The sequence below is a fragment of the Colias eurytheme genome, chromosome 21, assembly GCF_061535395.1.
Source record: "Colias eurytheme isolate Ceu_HAF_F1 chromosome 21, ilColEury1 Martin Lab GWU primary, whole genome shotgun sequence".
Lineage (NCBI taxonomy): Eukaryota > Metazoa > Arthropoda > Insecta > Lepidoptera > Pieridae > Colias > Colias eurytheme.
The window spans coordinates 3,456,777-3,481,787 of record NC_143000.1 but is presented as its reverse complement, the minus strand read 5'-3'; the positions used below and the strand labels follow the sequence as shown (position 1 = coordinate 3,481,787).

At 35.7% G+C, this 25,011-nt stretch overlaps 1 protein-coding gene and 1 long non-coding RNA gene across 2 annotated transcripts in view; one reads left to right on the top strand and one right to left on the bottom strand.

Moving 5' to 3' along the window:
* Positions 1-23,832, top strand: part of Chc (clathrin heavy chain) — a 31,908-nt gene extending 8,076 nt beyond the window's left edge. The window contains exons 5-29 of the mRNA XM_090114721.1: positions 572-760; positions 1,046-1,300; positions 1,766-1,962; positions 2,693-2,873; positions 3,693-3,886; positions 4,269-4,495; positions 5,211-5,382; positions 6,054-6,332; positions 6,625-6,843; positions 7,280-7,422; positions 7,752-7,886; positions 8,447-8,669; positions 9,705-9,879; positions 10,253-10,407; positions 12,300-12,524; positions 13,210-13,450; positions 14,047-14,204; positions 14,646-14,813; positions 18,153-18,302; positions 19,273-19,515; positions 19,621-19,735; positions 20,282-20,448; positions 20,841-20,927; positions 21,046-21,172; positions 21,617-23,832. Of these exons, the coding sequence (XP_089970847.1) occupies positions 572-760; positions 1,046-1,300; positions 1,766-1,962; positions 2,693-2,873; positions 3,693-3,886; positions 4,269-4,495; positions 5,211-5,382; positions 6,054-6,332; positions 6,625-6,843; positions 7,280-7,422; positions 7,752-7,886; positions 8,447-8,669; positions 9,705-9,879; positions 10,253-10,407; positions 12,300-12,524; positions 13,210-13,450; positions 14,047-14,204; positions 14,646-14,813; positions 18,153-18,302; positions 19,273-19,515; positions 19,621-19,735; positions 20,282-20,448; positions 20,841-20,927; positions 21,046-21,172; positions 21,617-21,714 (4,523 nt within the window). The 3' untranslated portion in view covers positions 21,715-23,832. The remainder of the gene's footprint in view (positions 1-571; positions 761-1,045; positions 1,301-1,765; positions 1,963-2,692; positions 2,874-3,692; positions 3,887-4,268; positions 4,496-5,210; positions 5,383-6,053; positions 6,333-6,624; positions 6,844-7,279; positions 7,423-7,751; positions 7,887-8,446; positions 8,670-9,704; positions 9,880-10,252; positions 10,408-12,299; positions 12,525-13,209; positions 13,451-14,046; positions 14,205-14,645; positions 14,814-18,152; positions 18,303-19,272; positions 19,516-19,620; positions 19,736-20,281; positions 20,449-20,840; positions 20,928-21,045; positions 21,173-21,616) is intronic.
* LOC149899010 (uncharacterized) overlaps positions 1-25,011 on the bottom strand; it is a 156,612-nt gene that overhangs the window by 51,845 nt on the left and 79,756 nt on the right. The window lies entirely within an intron of this gene.

Here is a 25,011-nt window from a genome sequence, read left to right as displayed (position 1 = left end):
GATGGCGCGGACGAAAATTTTACACATTTTCGTCATGGGTGTCATTTTCATGGTTATTGGGGTAGCTATTAACCAATATGAGGTCAAAACTAAAATCCAAGATGGCGCCGACGAAAATTTTACATATTTTCGTCATGGGTGTCATTTTCATGGTTATTGGGGTATCTATTAACCAATATGAGGTCAAAACTAAAATTCAATATGGCGCCGACGAAAATTTTACATCTTTTTTCTCTTACGCTTGAGTATGCTCAGGAATAGAACCCTTTCATTTTTCAGGGTCTGATTCGATGTGGTTTAATTGTTATTAAATAAACAAAAATAATAATTAATAAATAATTATTAAAAAAAATTATGAGGCGTGCACTTTTGGATTTTCCAAACTATTGATAGTTTGCATATAATCCAAGTGTTAATTTTACGGCAACATTACGAAAAATTAGAACACAAACTTTCTTACACTATCAAATTTATAAATGTTCAGATGTTCAATTTTAACATCATCATCATTCTTGAATATTTTTTTGAATTACTTAAATAATTAATATTTTTCTTTATTCTTGTTCGCCAGGTATATCCGCGCAACAGAACCGCGTGGTGGGCGCTATGCAGCTGTACTCTGTGGAACGCAAGTGCTCTCAGCCGATCGAGGGGCACGCGGCATCGTTCGCGACGTTCAAGGCGGAGGGCAATGCTGAACCCTCCACGCTGTTCTGTTTCGCAGTGCGTACAGCGCAAGGTGGCAAATTGCATATCATCGGTGAGTTGTTTTTGTTGGTTAACTTTGGAACAATTTTGTCAGAGTTTTTTGTGAACAGTTTTTTTAAAGTGAGAATAGAAACATTTTGTGGCTGAGTTTTTAGAATATTAAGCTTAATTCTTAATTTCAGATTTTGTTTGAACAAACTCAGCTAAAAAACACATACACACATTATTATATTCAAATCCAATGCAACTTAACATACTGCTACTTCACAACAATATTTGATTATGAAAATTTGTTCACCACTCTTCATAAATATCCAAATAATATTTCTATTCACAGAGGTGGGGCAGACGCCAGCCGGTAACCAACCTTTCCAAAAGAAAGCGGTTGATGTGTTCTTCCCAGCTGAAGCGCAGAACGATTTCCCGGTAGCGATGCAAGTGTCGCCCAAATACGATGTTATTTACCTAATCACGAAGTACGGCTACATTCACATGTACGACATTGAGACCGGAACATGCATCTACATGAACCGCATCTCATCTGACACCATATTTGTGACTGCACCTCATGAAGCCACTGGCGGAATTATTGGTAAGATTTTGTTTTATTTGGAAAGTTCACGAAGTCTCTATGATGCAATTTAATTAACTGGATACATACTTAAGTTAATTGAATTCTATAAGGACAAAAGTATTGTAAATTAAAAAGTTTCTGTGAAACAGTACGAAGTAATCAATATTTAACTTTAGAACAACCATTTACACTTACGGTAATAAGGTTTGATTTCATAGTATTCAAAATAATTAAAAAAAAAGACGGGTTGCACTCCAGGAGTGCCAGCAGAAGTGAAAACTTAATTAACTTAACGTTCAGCATGTTTGATATTTTGGAATGGTATCCGTCTTACGCATGGAATATAAGGGCTAAAAAAAAAAACATCCGTCTTACGCTTTTTCGATCAGGCCACGTGTCCTGACGCGAGTTTAAGATTTTATACCCAACGCCGCTAAAGAAGTTTTCACTTCAATAATGAAAATTGTAAATTGTAATTCATAGGTGTGAACCGCAAGGGCCAAGTGCTCTCGGTAACAGTGGAGGAAGACTCCATTGTGCCATACATCAACAATGGCCTGCAGAACCCAGAGCTGGCTCTCCGAATGGCCGTGAGGAACAACCTGGCTGGTGCTGAAGAACTGTTTGTCAGGAAGTTCAACATGCTGTTCACTAATGGACAGTATGGGGAAGCTGCGAAGGTAAGAAGAGTCTTATTATGGTTTTGTTTAACCCATTGAGCCCCGAACGGCCAGATCCGACCGCGACACAATAGATTTTCCATTGTGTCTGTGGTTCCGCCGGGGCCTGAGTTATTAATAGGGAAACATTCGTGATATTTATCGCGCGCTTTTCTAGCGTGCGTTTTGAGAACCAGTTCTATTGAACTGTATACTTGCAAGTGCGCGCTTCTAGTCAAACCTGTGTCAAATATTTATCTGTACTTACGATGAAAAACTAAATAACTTCATTAAAACTTCCGTAATAAACTTTACTACTTTACTGTCGAATTATTACTGCCGTGGATGATGGGAGTTGGAATTACTTTAGTTTTATAGCTGATGTAAATTTTTATGCTCTAATTTAACTGTAAATAGATACTAAAGCATCCTCAAGTAGTTTTCACAATCACAATTGCAGGATAAAGTTTTAACATATTCACAAGAAATGGTTTACTTATTTCAAGTTGCCATACTAACTTTTGTTTTTGTAGCGATATCTCGCTCTGAATCGCGGAAGCGAAATGTTTTCGCTACAGATCATTTACAACTTTCCGACATCATTAATCGGGGCCTTAACGGCCGGCCAGTAGACTGATCGAGGATCCTCCCTTTTTCGATGGTGGAATTCAACCATCCTTCCTCCAGTTTATAAATTTTTTTGTGTTATTCAGTGTTTTTTACAAATATTACGATTTAAAAACCAAACCAGGTGGCAGCAATGGCGCCCCGCGGCATCCTGCGCACGCCGCAGACGATCCAGCGCTTCCAGCAGGTGCCGACGCAGCCGGGGCAGACGTCGCCGCTGCTGCAGTACTTCGGCATCCTGCTGGACCAGGCGCAGCTCAACAAGTTCGAGTCGCTCGAGCTGTGCCGCCCCGTGCTGCTGCAAGGTTTGTGTTACTTGATAGTCAATGTATTTTGTTCTCTTAAATTTAATTCTTAATATCACAATCACGTGTCATTCCAATCCCCTTGCCCATGGCCTTGTAAACTCTTCCCCTACGGCCAAAAGGCTGAGAAGGAAAGATATATTTTTGAAGGCAGACGAGACACTGGTCTCGTCATCTACATAATCTCGTGCCAGTCACCTCATCGGCTTATAGCGACTGATTTCAGATCTAAATATAAAAAAAATAAATAAAAATCATTCATATTCCGTGTATTTTCGCTTTCCATATGAAAGCAAAAATATACAGATGTTAAATCCGTTTTTCAAGATATAAAAAAATGTGCATATTTTTACGACTACAGTAATAGACGTGTACTACAATAATAAATAAAATACGTGTTTAAAATATTTTTCTAACTTATTAGTAGATAATAATATTCAAGTGCACTTCATATCTTATCTCCACTTCTGTTCATTAAACTTTTTATCACAGAGCTATGAACTTGAACTGTTTTAGATGACAATGTTAAAAAAATAAACATATCTAATTGCACAAACAGTGTATGTGTTAGTGTTTATATGGATGAGTTTTTATTGTTATTATTTTGAACTTTTCAAAAACTGAAAATGAGCCTGAATAAATGGACATCCTATTTTTCATATTCAGATTTTTTATTACACTCATTTTGCTTATGAAAGGTCCGAAAATAATCTGCTTATTTTGCCAATTCATTCACAAAAAAATATGTCGGCCGTAAGGAGGAGCTTCTCAAAGCTCCTCCTTTTTTTGAACTTGGTTAAAAATGTATTTTATAATCAGGCCGCAAACAACTTCTGGAGAAGTGGTTGAAGGAAGAGAAGTTGGAATGTTCGGAAGAACTTGGAGATCTGGTGAAACAGGTGGATCCAACTCTGGCCTTGTCGGTGTATCTCCGCGCGAACGTGGCTAGTAAAGTTATCCAGTGTTTCGCTGAGACTGGACAGTTTCAGAAAATTGTGCTTTATGCTAAGAAGGTGAGTTTTGAAATATTTATCCAGCTATTTTGAAACGGAAAAAGCTTTCGCAATGTTTGGTTTCGATATTTTTATCAATTGTTCTTACTTTATAGTTTATACCATTATAAACATTTAACATCATAACTAAAATTTGCACATAACGGTTTGAATTAATAATAGAAATTGTGATTGATGAATAATTTAGTTTCAAAAGAATTATCAGAAAAATTTGACACAATTATTATCGTATTCTACTTAACCCCTTGACCACCGAGCGGCCCGATCGGTCCACGACACAATAGATTTCTATTGTGTCTGTGGTTCCGGGGCCTAAGTTACTAATAGTCAATTAACGCGTTGAAAACGTATTGGCATCAAATTTACCCATATATATTTTCAGGTTGGCTACACGCCTGACTACATCTACCTCCTGCGCTCCGTCATGCGCACGAGCCCGGAACAAGGCGCCGGCTTTGCGGGCATGCTTGTAGCTGAAGAGCCTCCGCTCGCTGACATCAACCAGATTGTGGACGTGTTCATGGAGCAGAACATGGTGCAGCAGTGCACCGCGTTCCTGCTGGACGCGCTCAAGAACAACCGCCCTGAGGAGGGACCTTTGCAGACACGGTGAGCGGCTTGTTTTAACATAATATATGGTCTAAGATCCGAATATAGGTCGACCTGCACCGACGTGATAATAGAATGAGACCAATTTTATAATAAATGTAGTCTATTTAAAAATTAATAAAAATATCCTGTCCGGGATTTTTTCAGTCAACCCATCTTTAATAGATTTTTTAATAGACTACATCTTCTTATATATAAAAATGAATCGCAAAATGTGTTGGTAAGCGCATAACTCAAGAACGGCTGAACCGATTTCGATAATTCTTTTTTTATTATATTCCTTGAAGTACGAGGATGGTTCTTATGTAGAGAAAACGTAAACATGTACCACGGGCGAAGCCGGGGCGGACCGCTAGTTTATTATAAAATTGGTCTCATTCTATTATCACGCCGGTGCAGGTCGACCTATATTCGGATCTTAGACCAATAGATGTCACTTCACTGGCATGCAAATGCGCGGCAGCTAAGTCTCTTTCAATTTAGGCGATTAATGTAGGGCGAGATATAGTGGTACGGTAAATGTGCGGCAGTGATAAGAATGCACAGCATAACGCGATGCAAAAATATAATACATAAATCTGTTTAAATGCCGTTAAAAAGTCCTTAATTACTCCACTGACTAGTAGTTGGTTCATAAATAATTATTTTAAATTAATGTTTGGTTTTAATGTAATTAAATTTTAAGTGTGTTATTAATTTTAATTTTCTATTGCAGTCTCCTCGAAATGAACTTAATGTCGGCCCCCCAAGTGGCAGACGCGATCCTCGGCAACGGCATGTTCACTCACTACGACCGCGCGCACGTCGCTCAGCTGTGCGAAAAGGCGGGGCTGTTGCAACGGGCCTTGGAACATTATACCGACCTGTATGATATTAAGCGGGCTGTGGTATGTTGACTTTATGTTAGATTTTTTGTTACAAAATTGAAAAAAAGACATCACTATCACTACATAGTATAAAACAAAGTCGCTTTCTCTGTCCCTATGTCCCTTTGTATGCTTAAATCTTTAAAACTACGCAACGGATTTTGATGCGGTTTTTTTAATAGATAGATTGATTCAAGAGGTAGGTCTTAGTATATAATTTATTAGGTTTTAGACAAAGCGGTCGAAACCGCGGGCGGTAAGCTGGTTATGAAATAAAATAATTAATATCCTACGACAATAATTAAATAGGATAAGTGATGATAAATTGAGACAGTTTTAACTTTAAGAAGAGGCTAGCTGTTAATTATTACTCTGTATTTAAAAATGTTTATGTATGCTGCACAAAACTCGAAAACTTTTGCATCAATTCTGGTTAAATTTTGAAATATGTATGTTATGATGGAAAATTACAAATATGAGTTGTGCAATCGTTTTTCAATTAAATTCGGTTTGATGTATAGCAAAGTTATTTTTAAATTTTATGTATCTATTATATTTTAATCCCTCAGTCCCCGAATCACAGACACAGTAGAAAATCTATTGTGTCGCGGCCCGATCGGGCCGCTCGGTGGTCAATGGGTTAATCTATAATTACATTATTTTTTTTATTTTATTTGAATCTTTAATTACAGGTTCACACACACTTGCTGTCCGCGGACTGGCTCGTCACCTATTTCGGAACTCTCTCCGTGGAGGACTCGCTCGAATGCCTCAAGGCGATGCTCCAAGCTAACATTCGTCAGAACTTGCAGATCTGCGTACAGATTGCCACCAAGTACCATGAGCAATTGACAACTAAAGCTCTAATTGAACTTTTCGAGAGCTTCAAGACGTATGAGGGATTGTTCTATTTCCTTGGATCTATTGTCAATTTCAGCCAGGATTCGGAAGTTCACTTCAAGTATATTCAGGTAATTATTACTTCAGCCTAGTTGAAGTTATTTTGATTATTTAAATGATATATATGGTTTATTTCTAAGTTTGTATAATTTATGTTTGATATGCTTTGAAAGCATTAACTACTATTCCTATACCATTTCCTGGAAGTATTGAAAATTTGCGAAAAAATGTCCTTTTAGTAATTTTTATCCAGAGTAGAATAATGTCTCGCAGAACTTATTTTAAATCTGTTTCTCTGTGTAGACGTATTGGACCTGAACATATAATAAATTATTATTAAAACTTTAACTTAAAAAATTCTAGGCGGCATGCAAAACGGGCCAGATCAAAGAGGTCGAGCGCATTTGCCGCGAATCTAACTGCTACAACGCAGAGCGTGTCAAGAATTTCCTCAAGGAAGCGAAGTTGCCCGACCAACTGCCGCTGATCATTGTGTGCGACAGATTCGACTTTGTGCACGACCTGGTGCTCTACCTGTACAGGAACAGCTTGCAGAAGTATATCGAGATTTATGTGCAAAAGGTACAGTGTTATATTGCACTTATTTTCATTTTTGGAATTTAGTACGATGTGAAAGATAAACAAAAATATCTCAAAAAGTAACTTCGTTTCGTGACTTTGAAACATGCAATTTTTTTGTTGTTTTAAAAAATGAAACAGTGCTTTAAATTGTGTTAGTAGTAAAGTTATTTAATAAAAATGTTATTGAAGCTTACAAATAAAAAGAAATTAGAAAAGATAGTTGAACGTGACAGCGTCCGATTGTGCTTCTTTGTCGCTCTTTCCGCGCTCTCGCTTGCACTTCAAGCCTTACATGGAACGCCTCAGAGCGAGGTAACGCCGCATGAGTCATTTTTTTTCGTGCGTGCAGCCGGCTCTATCGAATTATAAGACGTTGTCACGTCAAAAATAATTTAAATATTTCTTATTGATGTCTATATTTCTTTATTGTTTATAGGTGAACCCATCACGTCTGCCAGTGGTTGTCGGTGGTCTCTTGGACGTCGACTGTGCGGAGGACATAATCAAGAACTTGATCCTCGTAGTGCGCGGCCAGTTCTCTACTGATGAACTTGTGGCAGAAGTTGAGAAGAGAAATAGGTATATATAATTATAAAAGCTAACAATTTGGTCATTGATAAAATTGTCACGTAAAGTAATCTGTAATATATTGAATTATTATCTATTTGCCTATTAAAATTACTCTAATTTTCAAATAGAATTTAATCCATTGAGCCCCGAACGGCCCGATCGGGCCACGACACAATAGATTTTCTGTTGTGTCTGTGATTCCGGGGCCTGAGTTATTACAAAAAAAAAAAAATGTTTGTGTCTTAGTTTCATGTGAATAAGAGTAAGCAATAAGTTGCTAAACATATTCGACACAAGAAGTGCACTATTTTACTAAAGTTTTATTTTTATCTATCCAGATTGAAGCTCCTCCTACCTTGGTTGGAAACACGTGTGCACGAAGGCTGCACCGAGCCGGCCACACATAACGCGCTCGCCAAGATCTACATCGACTCTAACAATAACCCCGAGAGATTCCTCAAGGAGAATCAATGGTGAGTGTTGTTTATTTAATTCAGACAATAAATTCGTGGAAGTGACTATGTACAAATCGAAATATGTAGCGTGTATTAACAGAGTTTATTTTAATGTTTTTGGTCATACTGTTGTCAAAAAGTTGGGGCGGTGTTGCATTAAAACATTTATTCAAATTAACACCTTATATCGTGGCAGTTAAAGTATTATTTACGCCAATAGTAAAGTCTGCCTCAGAGACACACATAGGCAGAGTTTAGTTCCAGCTTTTTTTACGTGATTAGTACAAAGTCTGTTTTATGAGCGTATAGAAAACTCTATAGACGTGTATGCAGAGTTTTGCTCGAGACATTGTTTTACGTGATTAGTTTTGGTTTTTAGTAACTCAATTATCTATATTAATTATCTATCATAACTATTGCTTATTTATAACTCACAGTCTGTATATGAGCGTATAGAAAAGTCTACCTTATATACGCGTAGGCAGAGTTTTTCTTCAGACAACTTTTAACTGTGATGCGATTGTGAATAGTTGTTTATTCTAAGTCAACAACCAGTACATGTGATTACTATTGTGTAGGTACGACTCGCGCGTGGTGGGGCGGTACTGCGAGAAGCGCGACCCGCACCTCGCGTGCGTGGCGTACGAGCGCGGGCAGTGCGACCGCGAGCTGATCGCGGTGTGCAACGACAACTCGCTGTTCAAGACGCAGGCGCGCTACCTCGTGCGCCGCCGCGACCAGGAGCTGTGGCTCGAGGTGCTCGCCGAGGCGAACCCCTTCAAGCGGCAGCTCATCGACCAGGTAACTATACAGAGGTGTACATGTACACGAGGACTGACGCTTGATGGCGCAGTTTCATTAGTCGATAGGGCCCGCATGCGGGGTGCGAGAGATTTCTGGAACGCGTGCCACAGGGCCAGCATTCGGGGAACCGTTTTCATTAGTCGATAGGGCCCGCATGCGGGGTGTAGGGAGAACCTCCATTTTACGTAAAACAATCATAATCTCGATAGATTTCCACGAGATTCAACATTTGCGAATCCGTAAAGCGATAAGCCATTTTGTGCAGCGTCTTTATAATCCAACAAGCACTCACGAATGAAATTGAATAATGAAAAAGTATTTGACTTAAGACCCGCAAACTGTACCGACCTTGACCAATGAATTTCATTGGTCGATATCACGGTCGGTATTAAGCATGCGGGGAACTTGTTTTCATTGGTTGTTATCTCGCCTGCGGGGACTCCCCGTATGCTGTATACCGAACGAGTTAACGACTAATGAAACGGCGCCATGATTGCGGTTGATATGCGTGAAACAAATGATATATGAAAATAAGCGTCAAAAAGCAAACAAGCTGCTAGTAGGTATCAACAAGCAGAGAAACTAGTGCTAAGAGAAATAAAAGCTAAATATCAACAACATCCATTTAGGTATACGCTGCAAGCCTCAAATTCACAAATATGCATACTATGAGATATTTATATCGATTAGTCATAAGATATTTCTAAATTATTGCATAAATATCAAAAAAGTTTTTAACACATGCAAGAAAAAGGAAATTAAATTGTACATATATATGTATGTGTATGTTTTCCCTACTATTATTATTTATTATTGCACTACCCATTTATTTTATTTTATACTTTTTCCTCTACTGTACCAAAGGTTGTCTGGAAGAAATCGCTCTAAAGCGATAAGACCGCCATTTGTACTTAGTTTAAGCTATATTTAAGTGTCTGTATTTCTTTTTTATTCTCTTTAAGTGCAATAAAGAATTTATAAATAAAAAAAAATAAATAAAATATATTTATATTATCCACTTCAATATTACAGGTGGTGCAAACCGCTCTATCCGAGACGCAAGACCCGGAAGATATCTCGGTAACAGTGAAGGCGTTCATGACGGCCGATCTGCCAAACGAACTCATCGAACTCCTGGAGAAGATCGTGCTCGACAACTCTGTGTTCTCCGATCACAGGAATCTGCAGAACTTGCTTATCCTTACTGGTGAGTTTTTTTGTTTTTAACCTTTATGACCAACATGTTTCATTTCCTTGGCTATTTCAAATTATGTAGACAACTTAAAAAAACTAAACATTCCACTTATGTAAAAAACACATTCCATTCCTTCTTATCGTTAAATACTAACTTAACTTTAAATAAAATCTGGTTTTATAGTAGCAAAATACAACAATTCTTCTGAATGAATATTTATATCAAACCAACTTTCCGCCCGCGGCTTCGCGCGCGTTATCAAAGGTTAATTCGCATGCGATTCCTGAGATAAAACTTATCCTACGTCCTTTCAGACTTCAAAGTATGTTTGTTCCAAATTCCACAAATTTTAAAGAAGTTGGTTAATAATAAATGTACATTGCAGCTATAAAGGCCGATCGTACCCGCGTCATGGAGTACATCAACCGTTTGGACAACTACGACGCACCAGATATCGCCAACATCGCGATCAACAACGAACTGTACGAAGAGGCTTTCGCTATTTTCAAGAAGTTCGATGTTAACACCTCCGCTATTCAAGTTAGTATCATTATTTTCATGAACCTAAGTTAAAATCTATTCTTTATTATATTAATAAATACCAATTTTTAATAAAGAAGGGATCGTTTTCTCAAATCTAAATACACTCACCGGCACGGAATCTTACAAATTTGCCGATAAAAAAAGTTTGAAGTGTTTTTCACGATTTTTTTGTATGCAGATATGTTAACATATTATTTGTTAAATTTTATGGTAAGAAATCATTAAGTTTGAGAATAATCTTTTGCCACTTTTTAAGAGTAACTCGAAATTTGTGATTTGTGCGGTTAAGCCGAAGTTACGAATTGTTCGTTTTAAACTTTTTTCGATGTCGTTTATGCCGTTTTAAGATATTGTTATTGTTGTACTGTAGTCAATGATCATAACAAACAATAAAAAATGCCGTTAACATCTGAACAACCTGCTCAGGCCATCATAATGTTAGACCAATGACTGCTGCAATGTAAAGTACCTAATGTACAGTACATACCACGTTCAGCGATGCACTATGCATGGAGAAGATACCAGGAGACTGGCAGCTACACGTGCAGACCAGGAAATGAAGGCGTGAGGTGCACATCAGCTCGAGAAGACCCGTTTATTGTTCAAGCGATACTCAGAAATGGCTTTCTGACAGTTTTTGAGATACGCCACCGGCTCTAAAACACCAGGATAATAAATGTGAGTGAGCAATCCGTGAGAAGACTAATGAAGGAAGTTAATTTGAAGTTTGCAGACCAGCACGCCGTCCAGAACTCCTCAGACATCACAGAGAAGCACGTCTTCCTTTTGCACGAGAACATGAAAACTGGACCCACAGCCAGTGCGCTCGTGAGGTGTTCACAGATGACTGCTAAGGCACTTTACGAGCTTCTGATAGCCAAGAGTCAGTATAGAGGAGACGAGAAGAGAGGTTTTTACCCATCACCACACTCTAACTGTGATTTTTCATGGAGGGTCAATAATGGTATGGGGAGGTATAAGTTCCGGTGCTCGCACGGAGTTAGTTATCGTAGATAAAGGCTTAAATTTGATCAGGTACATCGAGGAAATTCTCCAGGAACATGTTCAGCCCTATTACAGGTTTATCAGTGAAGAAAATTTGCTACTAATACACTATAACGCACGTCCGCGTGACGTACGATGCGTATAAGAGTACCTTCAAGAGGTTATTATTGAAAAATTGGAGTGGCCAGCTCGTAGCCCGGATCTTAATCCAATAGAACCCATCTGAGACATGCTTAAAAGAAACATAAAGTTCGATTCCAACCCATCACCAATGTTAGATGAGCTTAGAAATACAGCTGGGGCCGTTTGGTACACTATAGCTCAAGTGGACATCAAAAATGTCTTCTGGAGTATGTCAGACTGGATGCAAACAGTGTTAAAGGCAAGAGAAGGAAACACCCTATATTATAAGGTTCAATTTTTTTTTATGGAAACGTTCTTTATAATTTTTGTGCATTTTTTAAGAAATCATTAAAATTTCACAGGAAAAGCGTAAATTCTTGTTTAAATCATACCTACGCGGTAGTACTTCTTATAAACTTCCAATTATTACTAAAAGTTAGTAAAAACAATAAAGTAACTAGTTTTGATTAATTTTTTATTGAATTTTGTAGTAGAAAAGAAATAGTGTTATTTTACGCAAAAATTTGCAGTGGCCAAGATTCCGTGCCGGTGAGTGTACAATATAAATTATAATCCATATCTTTATACAAACTTAAGAAATTTTTAAAGAATAGGAAAGAAATTCGATTACGAGACGGGATTCGAACCTGCGTCTTTCGCCCTATGGCAGTTTTTCTCTATTCTTTAATATTATAATAACAACAAACTAAAATTATCTGCAAGTTTTTATATTGTAATATTTTATTATTAATAAATTCCAGGTACTAATTGAGCAAGTGAAAGACCTAAAACGCGCGTACGAGTTCGCCGAGCGTTGCAACGAGCCGGGCGTGTGGTCCCAATTAGCCAAGGCTCAGCTCCAACAGGGCCTGGTGAAGGAAGCCATCGACTCGTACATCAAGGCTGATGATCCTTCTGCGTACATGGATGTGGTCGCTACGGCCAGCGCTCAGCAGTCCTGGGAGGATCTCGTGCGGTACTTGCAGGTATGGTTATATTCGGACGTTTTTACTCGGATTAGAACTAAAATGTTCGTACGAGTTCGCCGAGCGTTGCAACGAACTGGACTGGTGTGTTCAATCACGCAATGGAATACTATGTGTCATATTCTTTATGAATTTATATACTATGTCATTTTATATGGAGAGAGATTGAACAATTCTACACCACATAATATGCTGATTCGTAGTTAATCTTACAGTACAATAGGAATATACTTCTTTTAAACACAATCTTAGAAAATGAGTACACATGTTTCAATGCAAATTTAATACTTTTAAATAATGTGACAGGCCACCAGACCAGAGAGAAGTGTTATTAATAAATCTGCTATAGTATAGGTACCATTACTTTTTATACCTGCCATAATACACAAAATCAATAATATTATACATACTAGCTTTCCGCCCGCGGCTTCGCCCGCGTTTTCAGAGAAAAACCCGTTCCCGTAGGATTTCCGGGATAAAACCTATCCTATGTCCTTTCTCGGGTATCAAAATATCTCTATACCAAATTTCATGCAAATTGGTTCAGTAGTTCAGGCGTGATTGAGTAACAGACAGACAGACAGAGTTACTTTCGCATTTATAATATTAGTATGGATTTAAAGAGCTCTGAATGATTTGAAAACGTAATTACATTCCTAACCTAACCCATACTTTCGTCCACCAGATGGCGCGCAAGAAGGCGCGCGAATCGTACATCGAATCAGAACTGATATACGCGTACGCTCGCACGGGCCGACTCGCAGACCTCGAGGAGTTCATCTCGGGACCGAACCACGCGGACATACAGAAGATTGGCGACCGGTGCTTCGACGATAAGATGTACAACGCGGCTAAATTGTTGTACAATAATGTCAGCAACTTTGCCCGCCTAGCGATCACGTTGGTGCACTTGAAGGAGTTCCAAGGTAATATATAATATAGATAAGTGATTGTATTTTACATAAAGGAAAATATACCTGTTTTTATAATTATTATAGTATGTGATGGGCAGCTATGTCACTCATGATCAATTTCGTATAAGAAAAGAATATAATATGTAGTGCATTCATTCGTTCTTACATGTTAAATATTTCAAAGCTTTCGTTAAAGTATTAGAGGTGATTGATAAATGAATGGTTTGTTAATTTATTTAGATGAACACGTATAAATGTATTCTCATAAGTTTGTTATGGAGACACACTAATTTACAGACAGTATAGCACTATTTCCTCAATTACACACGCCATATTGTATTCATATATATCACTTTAAAACAGTATAATTATATATTAAATTATTGAAGTGAAACTTCTTTATCGGGGTTGGAAAAAAATTTAGTGCAACATTTTTTCGTTACGCGCCTTCTTTTCTTATCCCTACCACGCGTGATTCGACGTATTTCTGTAAAGTAGCATATAGTAGGTAAATTATTTTTTTGAAATTAAGGTCATAAAGAAGTTTCACTTCTTACGTGTGCACACTAGTACACGCACACATTTTTTTTTATGATTGTATCCTTTAGGCGCGGTGGACAGCGCGCGCAAAGCGAACTCGACGCGCACGTGGAAGGAGGTGTGCTTCGCGTGCGTGGACGCGGGCGAGTTCCGCCTCGCGCAGATGTGCGGCCTGCACATCGTCGTGCACGCGGACGAGCTAGAGGATCTGATCAATTACTACCAGGTGAGCGATTATTATTAGCTATTTTATCGGCAACAGTGAATGACAGAAAATGCCGCCGTTTTATTTTCTATTTTCTATTTTATCGGCAAAATCAGAAATACCGCCTTTTTATTTTCCAGCGTCTATTGACATTGTTTTTTTTTAAATACAAAATAGTGCAATAAGTCAAATTTACTTCGACATGTCATATTTACCTCTAAACATAATCCTGAGCTACTGATTTTTCCATACCGTTCTTCCGTGAACGGAGAAGCTTTGAATCGATTTACCACCTGCGATGTTCGCAAACAATAAGGACATTAGAGGCTTCATGAAAAGAGCGGCAAAGCACCTATAACACCGCCTAATGTGTAAGATCGGTGGTGACCACTTTCAACAGGTGGACCACTTAACCCATTGCTTTCTCTGCCATAGATTTTTCTAAAACGATTCTAATTTCAGGACCGAGGCCACTTCGACGAATTGATCAGTCTCCTGGAAGCAGCCCTTGGTCTGGAGAGAGCACACATGGGCATGTTCACTGAGCTGGCCATCCTCTACTCGAAGTACAAGCCGGCCAAGATGAGGGAGCATCTCGAGCTGTTCTGGTCCAGGGTTAACATTCCCAAGGTATGTGTACTGGTTACAGTCTTATTTAATGTGTGTTGTTTTTCAGAGATTATACAGGGTTACTTGTAAAACACCAGCAACCTCTCAGGACAAGATAGCTAACATCATAAGACCTTTATTGTATAAAAAACATTTAAACAATTTTTATGGATATTATAAAGCTATTTATAAGGTAAAGAACAAAGTTTTATAAAAGCACAATTAAAATAGTGTAATTTTATATTCTATTCCTAACAATACTAGATTTTTATATGCATTTGCAACAAATAAGTCGCTTCAAACTTCGTCGACTTAGTGTTATTTGTGTACACTATTTTACTAAAATTTCAATTTAAACAATTCCACATTGGTATATCCATTCTTCAATATTATATCTTAATATATCTTTATTACTTTAAGGTAGACACTTAAGGCTGCAGTCTAGCAAAATTGCGTTTTCAACAAGTTATTTGACAATTTTTTCCCGGCTAATGAAATGATAAACTGAATTTTTTTTTCTTGTTTATCAATTAGTGTTATATACGCAATGCGCGTGAATTTTTTCACATTTATAAAGTTACTTTATGTTACCTTAATCAGGCCTTCAAGATAAGTCTCTTTCCCCCAAAGACATTTCGAGCTAAGTTTGTGCACTCACTACGTTGCAACCGATTACAATTTACACAATCTGATCAGCACATTATTATCCTTATATAGTCGTTATTAAAAACTGCTGAATACAATTGCCGAAAAACTTATGATTTTCTTAATTAGAACGTTATAAATTCATTAAATTTCCCATTTTTTGCCTTACAAAATCTATTGATAAATACTGCTAAAAGTTATTTTTTCCATTAATTTATTCGAGTTGGTTGAAGACCAATGAGTATTAATCCTTTAAAAATTTTTTTTTTGAATTTTGATAATTCTTTAAATATTAAAAAAATATTTAAAATAATTAGGAAAAATCCTAGCGAATTTCTTTAGTCGCGCTCCTTGGGCCGGAGCGTTCTGACGTGTGCTCTAGCTCGATTTTCCTTCATACCGAAGTGAAAGTTGCTCTACTTCATTAAATTTAATATTTTTGTTAATTGATTATTTTTATCTTAGTTTTGTGCAAATATTTGTATTTTTAAACATTTGATTTCGATATGGAAAATAAACGAAAAAAATACGCGTGTAACTACTAGAAAAAAATTATCTTCGAACATAAAGTTAATGAAACCAAATAGATTGCAAAGGTGATTGGCAACAATTTCTTTATTTTACGGGGTGTCAGTAAAGGGATGTATATTTCTTTAAAACTAAAGTAAGCTCATAAATTTTCTTATAATATAATTTTTTTGAAGTTCCAAAAATGTTTATTTTTCGTTTGAGAAATACGAAATATAATATAAACTTGTATTGAGAACTTGTACTTCCCAAGTTCATCCGGGGAAATCCCCATACGGGGAAAATGATTTGTTTACTCCAAAATTGATCCGAGGTGTTTTAATTTTTTCTTCTAGTCATTTTCAACGTAGCGGCATGTTGTTTGATTATTAATTTTGTAACTTAAATACAGGATGTTGGTTTTATATTCTGATCTTACAGACGCGCTGACAAATTTAGTCCGCCATTTCTAGTTTAGTCTACCAACTCTAAGTACCAATATTAAAACGAATGGATTATCATCACATCATCAAAACTCAGATGTAATGGAAGATCACAATAACATAGAAAATTCAGTGGGTGTTGAGAACTAAACAAACAGAAGTAACAGAGACGCGAAGAATAAAAAAAGAGGACGAAAGTGATAATTCGTTGATGCTTTCCCTTTTCGACGTATTGTTAGGGTACATCACCAATCTGCAAAAAACAAAACTGATGATTCCCAATTGCTGATTAAAAATGAAAAACAAATAATCGACAACAGTGGTGAAAATTTGCTGATCACAATGAAACATCCTTCAGTGGTAGCAGATTTACTCATTTAAAATGTATCGGTGAACAGCGTAAAGGAGAGGAGGACAGGAAAACATTATGAATGTGGGTGGTGGATTGTATACAGGGTGTAATCGATAAGTATGTGCAGGCGATTATGACGTTATTATTGCAGGTATCAAAAAACTTAAAACTGATATCGAAATTACTTTACCTAATGAGCAAAATGACAATAATAACTTTTTAAAAGTATAACGAGAAATATCTAAAAAATTTACTTTATACACTCCCATATCAAAAAGGGAAAATGGGACTAGTAGACGTTAAATGTCTAATTCCGGCAAAAGACATGAATGCGGAAGATGCGGTTAAAAAAAAATTTAATATTTGAAATACAATGCAAAAAATAACACTTTTGTCATAGATAAGAATCATGACTATTTTTTCCAAATTCAGGGACAACTAAACGTTGCAGAAGCAGAAGTCTGCTTATTTGCTGTTTGGACTGGAGTGAATCATTCGTTAAAAATAGAATATATAAAAAAGTATGTAACGTTTAGGCAAAATAAAATGATGGACCATTATCAAGATTTTACATAAATTGCCTACTGTCAGAATTGATTGATTCGAGACTTCAGCATTCGATGCCATCAAGGACCCATCCTATATCATTCAAGCGATTGAAAAAAAAGAGATAAATCCAGTGCAACCGATAAAGCATCAGAATGCTAGCAAAAGATTTATTAGGTTTATAAATATAAATCTTTTATTATTATTAATATAATAAATCTGTAGAAGACGCGAAGACTGACATACGCGCGGACGGAGTCGCGGGCGGAAGCTAGTCAGAAATAAATATCTTTTGTTTTCATTTGCGTATTTTTCTATTTTATAATTTTTTAACACAAACATTACATTTTTTTTATTATATACAAAATTTGTTTATCCGTTTTATTAGTTAAACTGAACAACTTTCACTAAGAAACTTAGGTCGAAAAAAATGTATAGAGTTATGCATTTTGTATGGAAAGCATATTTTTTTTTATATTTCGTCCAAATTTCTTTGTAAAAGTTGATCAGTTATATAAACATGAAGTTGAAGATATCAATAGAAAGTATTCGCAAATCTTGTGTACTGATAAAAAAAATCACCCGGTGTAATTTTCACGAAAATTGTTTCAAATTGTCATTTTTGGTACTTATTACGAATATTAAATTATACGAATGATTTAATTTTTAAAAATTAAGTGGAGCAACTTTCCCTTAGTACATTTGTATTATTTACATATAGGATGACAGGATGCATTTGTTTGCACTACTAGACCAAGCCCTTAAAGGTTTAAAATTTTACATATTACAGGTGGAAATTGTCTCACTTATAAAGCATTTGATTGCTATAAAACTAAATATCAAATACATTTACATATTTTGTAACAGGTGCTCCGGGCAGCAGAACACGCGCACTTGTGGTCGGAGCTGGTGTTCCTGTACGACAAGTACGAGGAGTACGACAACGCGGCGCTCACCATGATGCAGCACCCCACGGAGGCGTGGCGGGAGGGACACTTTAAGGATATTGTCACTAAAGTATGTATCTTTAAATAAAAAAATTGTTTGTCTGTAAAGTCGGTTTACTGACGATAGTTGAACGTGACAACGTCCGATTGTGCTTCTTTGTCGCTCGTTCCGCGCTCTCGCTTGCACTTCAAGCCATTACATGGAACGCCTCAAGAGTGAGGAAACGCCGCATGAGTCATGAAACTTTTACGAAAATGGTCCATTTTTGAGTTAACTTTAAACCACTATAGATTGAAAACTCATGAATATATTTTTTAAATTATTATTTTAAATAATTAACAATAGTCCATTGTTTACGATTCAATATTTCGTACAGTGAAATAGTTGCATGGGGGAGTGGGGGGAGCATTCAAAGATGGCGAGTATATTTTCAAGTTCATATAGTATATAGTTATTTTCATCAAATCCACCACATAGCTCACTTATATTATATTACGAACTATTGAATCATAAACAATGGACTATTGTTAATTATTTAAAATAATAGTTTAAAAAATATATTCATGAGTTTTCAATCTATAGTGGTTTAAAGTTAACTCAAAAATGGACCATTTTCGTAAATTTTCTAAAAAATCTTAGAGAAAGTGTAAGAAATGTATATAGTATGCTATATATTCGTGATCTACTCAATAAGCTCTTTCATTTGATACCCCACACGGCATGTTTTGGAAATTTTTATTTTTTTCTTTGTATGCCATATTTAATTACCGGGGTGCGGGCAGGGGGACCACAAAACTGGTTGGCAACATCTGTCTATAGGATGTCTGGGACCTATACAATATATATCAGAAGTCAGATTTAGGTCCGCTATTTTTGCAAACGAACATCTCCTTGGAGCCTGCTCTAATATTATTTAATGTTTTTAAATACGTTTTTCAACAATAAATATTTCGAATTATTATCTTGTTAAAATTATACAATTTTTTTATATCGCTCCTATATGGAATACACATTAATCACCCATTTCAAATATTTACAGGTAGCCAACATGGAACTCTACTACAAAGCTATCCAATTCTACCTGGACTACAAACCCCTGCTCCTCAACGACCTGCTCCTCGTCCTTGCTCCAAGAATGGACCACACTCGAGCGGTGAACTTCTTTACGAAGGCTGGACATTTGCAACTTGTCAAGGCGTACCTGAGATCGGTACAGAGTTTGAACAACAAGGCGGTTAATGAAGCACTCAATTCGTTGCTTATAGATGAAGAGGATTATCAGGTATGTTTGATAATTTGATGAATAGTATTTTGTGTTTGTTTTGAAAATGATGAAAAATTTGTATTTTGTTTCTTTGTTTATTCATTATTGTTTTGTGATTTATAGGGATTACGCACATCGATAGACGCGTTCGACAACTTTGACACAATCGCGTTGGCGCAACAATTGGAGAAACACGAGCTTACAGAATTCAGACGAATTGCAGCCTACTTATACAAAGGTAAATTTAGTTGTTTATACAATTTTTATTTGAAAACTAGCAGTCCGACCCGTCTTCGCCAGTGACACATGTTTACGTTTTCGCTCAATAAGAACCATCCTCATACTTCAAGGAATATTATAAAAAAATAATTATCTAAATCGGTTCAGCCGTTCTCGAGTTATGCGCTTACCAGCACATTTTGCGATTTATTTTTTCGTCATAGATTTCATAGCTTATATTACTACTTGACTTTTTCATACTTACAAATGCTGTTAGTTTTATACTGCTTTTTCAATTTACCCTATTTATTAATGAAATGAAACTAAATGGGTAAATAAATTAGATATTATCTGTCTGTATGCTTAAATCTTTAAAAGTACGCAACGAATTTTAATCCGATTTTTTTAATAGACCGAGTTATTCTCGAGGAAGGTTTTAGTATATCATTTATATTTATATGTATATAAGCGGGTAGAAAGCCAGTAATAATTAAAAACAAACAATTTCTAACATTTCGTACAATTTATTAAAACAAAAAACCGTAAATAATTATTATGTTAATAGGCAACAACAGATGGAAGCAGAGCGTGGAGCTATGCAAGAAGGACGCACTGTACGCGGACGCGATGGAGTACGCGTCTGAGTCGCGCCAACCAGAGGTGGCCGAGGAGCTGCTCGACTGGTTCCTTGAGAGGAACAACTATGAGTGCTTCTCTGCTTGTTTGTACCAGGTTTGTTGATGCTTTATATAAATAAAATATTTAGATTGGTTACCAAGGATTTAAACTCAAAAATTTAAATTCAAATATTCATTCAATTAGACTTCTTTTAATAGCATTTTTGAATTGTCATAACATAGTTTGAAACTATTTTCAAATTCAATGCAAAATATTAATGTGAGAGTAATTTGTGTTACATTATGCTGGGTGATTGGATAATAAAACAGTGTTTTTGTATTGATATTATATGTTTTATTGTATGGTGATCTTAATAACTTAGTTCAAAAAATTGTACTTGAATAGGAAAATATTTTATACCATATATTATAAATTAACTCGATTTTATCAATTATTGTTTGGTAATAAAGTAAACAAGGCATTTAGAAACTCGTTTATTTTTTCAGTGCTATGACCTTTTGAAACCCGATGTTGTCATCGAGCTGGCATGGAGGCACAACATCATGGACTTTGCCATGCCCTTCCTTATTCAGGTAACTTAAATGATCATTGTTTTATGAATTACAAGATTTCTTGTTGAAATACATGATCGTTTTAATTCATTTAATATATTATTATAAAAATGATGTAATGTAATAAAATATTTTGCAGACTGTACGCGAATTAACGACGAAAGTGGAGAAACTAGAGGAAGCCGACGCTAAGCGCAGCACGGAGAGCGCTGAACACGAGGCCAAGCCAGCCATGATTATGGAACCACAACTTATGCTTACAGCCGGTAAGTTATGTTTTTATTTTTAAAGAAATTTGGTGAGAAATAATGTCAGTCTACTTAGGGCTGATTTTTCAATCCTTTGTTAATACTTATTCGTCGAATAACGTACTAAACTACTATTTAAAAAATGTATTCTTTGGCTGTATTTGACAGTTTACGGGTGACATTTTAATTTCTGAATGGGAAAGTCCCTTCTGAGGTCTACTATCCGTATCCTACCTTAGGTTTGTTTTTTAACGTTATATAATTTTATGCTAAGGTATAATCTAGGCTAGGTCATAGTTAAGGCGCAACGGATCGTAGAATGCAAAATAGAATAACTGTTTATATCAATCCCGAAAATACCGGGATTAACCAAGTACAGTCCCGGGATTTTCGGGATCAGAAACGGGTAGGGATCCCGGTTGAATTCTCTAATTTCAACTAATCGTGTCCTCTTATCCACAGGTCCATCAATGGCGTACCCCGGTGTAGCGGCGCAGTCCCCGTACGCGTACGCGGCGCAGGCTCCGTCGCCGGCGCCCTACCACGGGTACGGCATGTAGGGCTCGCCCGCCCCCGCCTGGGGGACCGCGCGCTTCTAATGGAGCCCTGCGATCAACGCCTGCAACCTGCCACTATATACTAGTGCTTCAAGTGATACAGTGCATACAAGTTTGAAGTTAATACAGTGCGACAACTAGTGTTTGAATAGTGTATTGAAAATCTACTTTTTGCAGAAATGTTAAATTCAGTGATGTGATGTGAAGTGAAGTGTTAATGTTTCATTCAGTGATTGAAATTATAACTTCATTGTTTTCAAATTACGGAATATGAGAAATAGATTCAGGTTGCAATGTAGGTTGCAGGGTATATATCGCCTGTTAAGACAAATGTTGCTTGCATCATTTTCATGGACTGGTCTGGGACAAGTGACCCTCGCTTGCAAAATGTTAAATGCATATATGCAAGTGTTTTTGTCGACTGTAGAGTAGATAAGAGAAGTTCCGTAAATATTCTAATGACTATAACATAGCCAATTTGTAGTTCAACTATGTTTTCAATCAGAGTTGTCAGATTGTCCAGATTTTCATTTAAAAATAGTTAGCAGCTATTTATTTGACATTTTCATTAAATTTATTTATTGCATACATAGGTTTAATTTAAGTAATTAACAATCTTAAGACAAGATAAAACCAATAAATTGAAATCTGACAACTCTGAATATACCAATATTGCAATAAATGTTTTGTGGGAATAGATAGGTATACTATACCTAGGGCTTTGTCTATATACTATACTATATCGTGTTGCTGTTATTTAGACAAATTACATAATAACTGTCTATTGAATATGTTGTCCATACATTTTCGATTGTGTAATTGTATCTTGGGTACATTGTTTCATTTGCTGATGGCCTAAATAAGTGCAACTTAACAATTATCGTCGAAAATGCATTGATGTTAGATCTTTGGACTGATTCTATTAAACATCGGTCTGTACAAAGTTCTTATGTATTTCTGTAGATGTAAACATAAGAAATAATAAATTATTAACGTTGAAGAGATTCTTGATTCACCACATTAGTACACTCAGTATTTTGATTATATTTCATTTCATTGTTAGAATCTCGTCATCGCAAACCTATGTATGTGCACTATAGCTTTTGAGCAATTAAAAATTATGCGGCATCAATTTAATATATTTTTTCATGTCATTATAAACTTAAATAACATTCTCGCGATTAATGTTTTTCAGTAGAAGTAATATTCTAACTAAGGTGCATATATATAAAGATAAAAGCTATATTACAGCTGTAATATTTCTTATATTGTTGTCCGTAAAATATAATTACATATTAATAATAAAAATGACTATGATAACCTTTAATCTCGTAGAACTAGTAAATATTAGAGGAACAAAGAACTATATTTGAAAGATTTAGATCGACAGGCCTCAAATAGCAGTTTAGTGCAATAATTGGATCAAGTGTTAAGCTTCAGTGTTTAAATTAACATTTATTGTTCATCAATACTTATGTACAAAAGATTTAAAATTTGTTTCAAAAGTTGAATTTATTGTTATATGTATATAATGCTTACAAATTAGTCGATGCGCATATTTATGAAATTAATACGAAATTTATCACATGGGATTAATTATGAAAGTATGATGGTAAAATATTTAGGTATGAATAGGTTTAGAGTAGGCGGAGTTCGGTATGTCGTTATAATTTGAATTAATTATTGATTACGTTTGCGTTTGTGTGCGAGTATTGTTTTGGCACGCGGTAATGCGTTGCGCGTTGTATCACACCTGTAATGCCTTCACTAGTTAATGTAAGACATATTCATTATTCATCCAGTGGTATGACTGGAATCAAATATTGTTTACGAGTGTATTTTTTATTGCTTAAACAAAAAATACACAATTCATATAACTCACAATTATAAAATTATAATGTGATTTATTAGTTGATGCTAATTTCATAATTCAAATCATTCCTATCATTTTTGTTTAATGAGCAATCTGTAATAATACTTATTATTATTGTTTGTAATAGTGAATCATATTAACTTAATGCAAAAGAAATTTGTAGTTTTAACATTAGTATTGTATTTATTCGTGTATAATACTGTTTCCCTGAATTTTATTATAGTAAGAATATATTATATGAAAAATAACCGGTATTTTATTTTTATTTCCCTTGAACACTTACACTAGATAAAACATAATTTGTGTCAAGCACTTGTTCACACCTGTCCTTATCTCAAATGGTGGCTTTACCGTGAAAACGTGTTATACAGGGTGTAATCCTTAAGTGTGCACATGCGATTATTCCGTAACTATTACAGATATCAAAAAACTTTAAACTGATATCGAAAGTACTTAACCTAATGAGTAAAATGGCCATAATAATTTTTTAAAAATAAAACTAGAAATATCTAAAAAATAACTTTAAACCTTCCTATACATTTAGTATGAGATATGGTTTTCTAATTTAATTACTTCGCAAATTTGAAGGGAAGTTCATTTAGAAACTGTAAATAGAGCTCCTCATTGTATTGCACATTGAGGGCGTCACTTCGAAAATCTGCTATGAATACAAAATGTATGGGAGTGGTTAGTGTAACATATTAAGACATTTCTCGTTTTATTTTTTAAAATTTATTATGGCCATTTTACTCATTAGGTTAAGTTACTTTCGATATCAGTTTAAAGTTTTTTGATATCTGCAATAGTTACGGAATAATCGCTTGTGCACACTTAACGATTACACCCTGTATATACCAATACCAATACCAATAATAAAATTGGAGTGTCTGATTTTATTGAGAGAGCCTATTACAGCAAAGGAATACATGGAAAATGATAATTCATGTAGGGTTGTCGCGTAAGAACCACCAAGACAGTTCCTTGGCATAATATTATGATATAGGTACTTATGTAGTTAAATATTTGATGGCCACTCGGGATAAAACCTATCCTATGTGTTTATCAGTACCCAAGTTACCCTCTATATGTGTGCTTAATTTCATTGTAATCGGTTCAGTAGTATTTGCGTGCAAGATTTACAAATATACATCCATCCTCACAAACTTTCGCATTTATATTTAGTTGGAAGCAGGAATTTAATATTAAGTAGGAAGATAGTAGGATAGGATATGATTTATCTTTATTGTGGTTTTAAAAATATTTTTTTACTTTGGCCATCTTAAATCGGTCCAGTAGTTTTTGTGTAAAATCCTTACAAATTTACCTACATACTAAAACACAAATTTTTCCTTTGTAAATAGATTTCAGATTGGATGATTAGTGCAGTTATTTAGATTACTCTAAAAAAGATGTAGATAGATTATTAG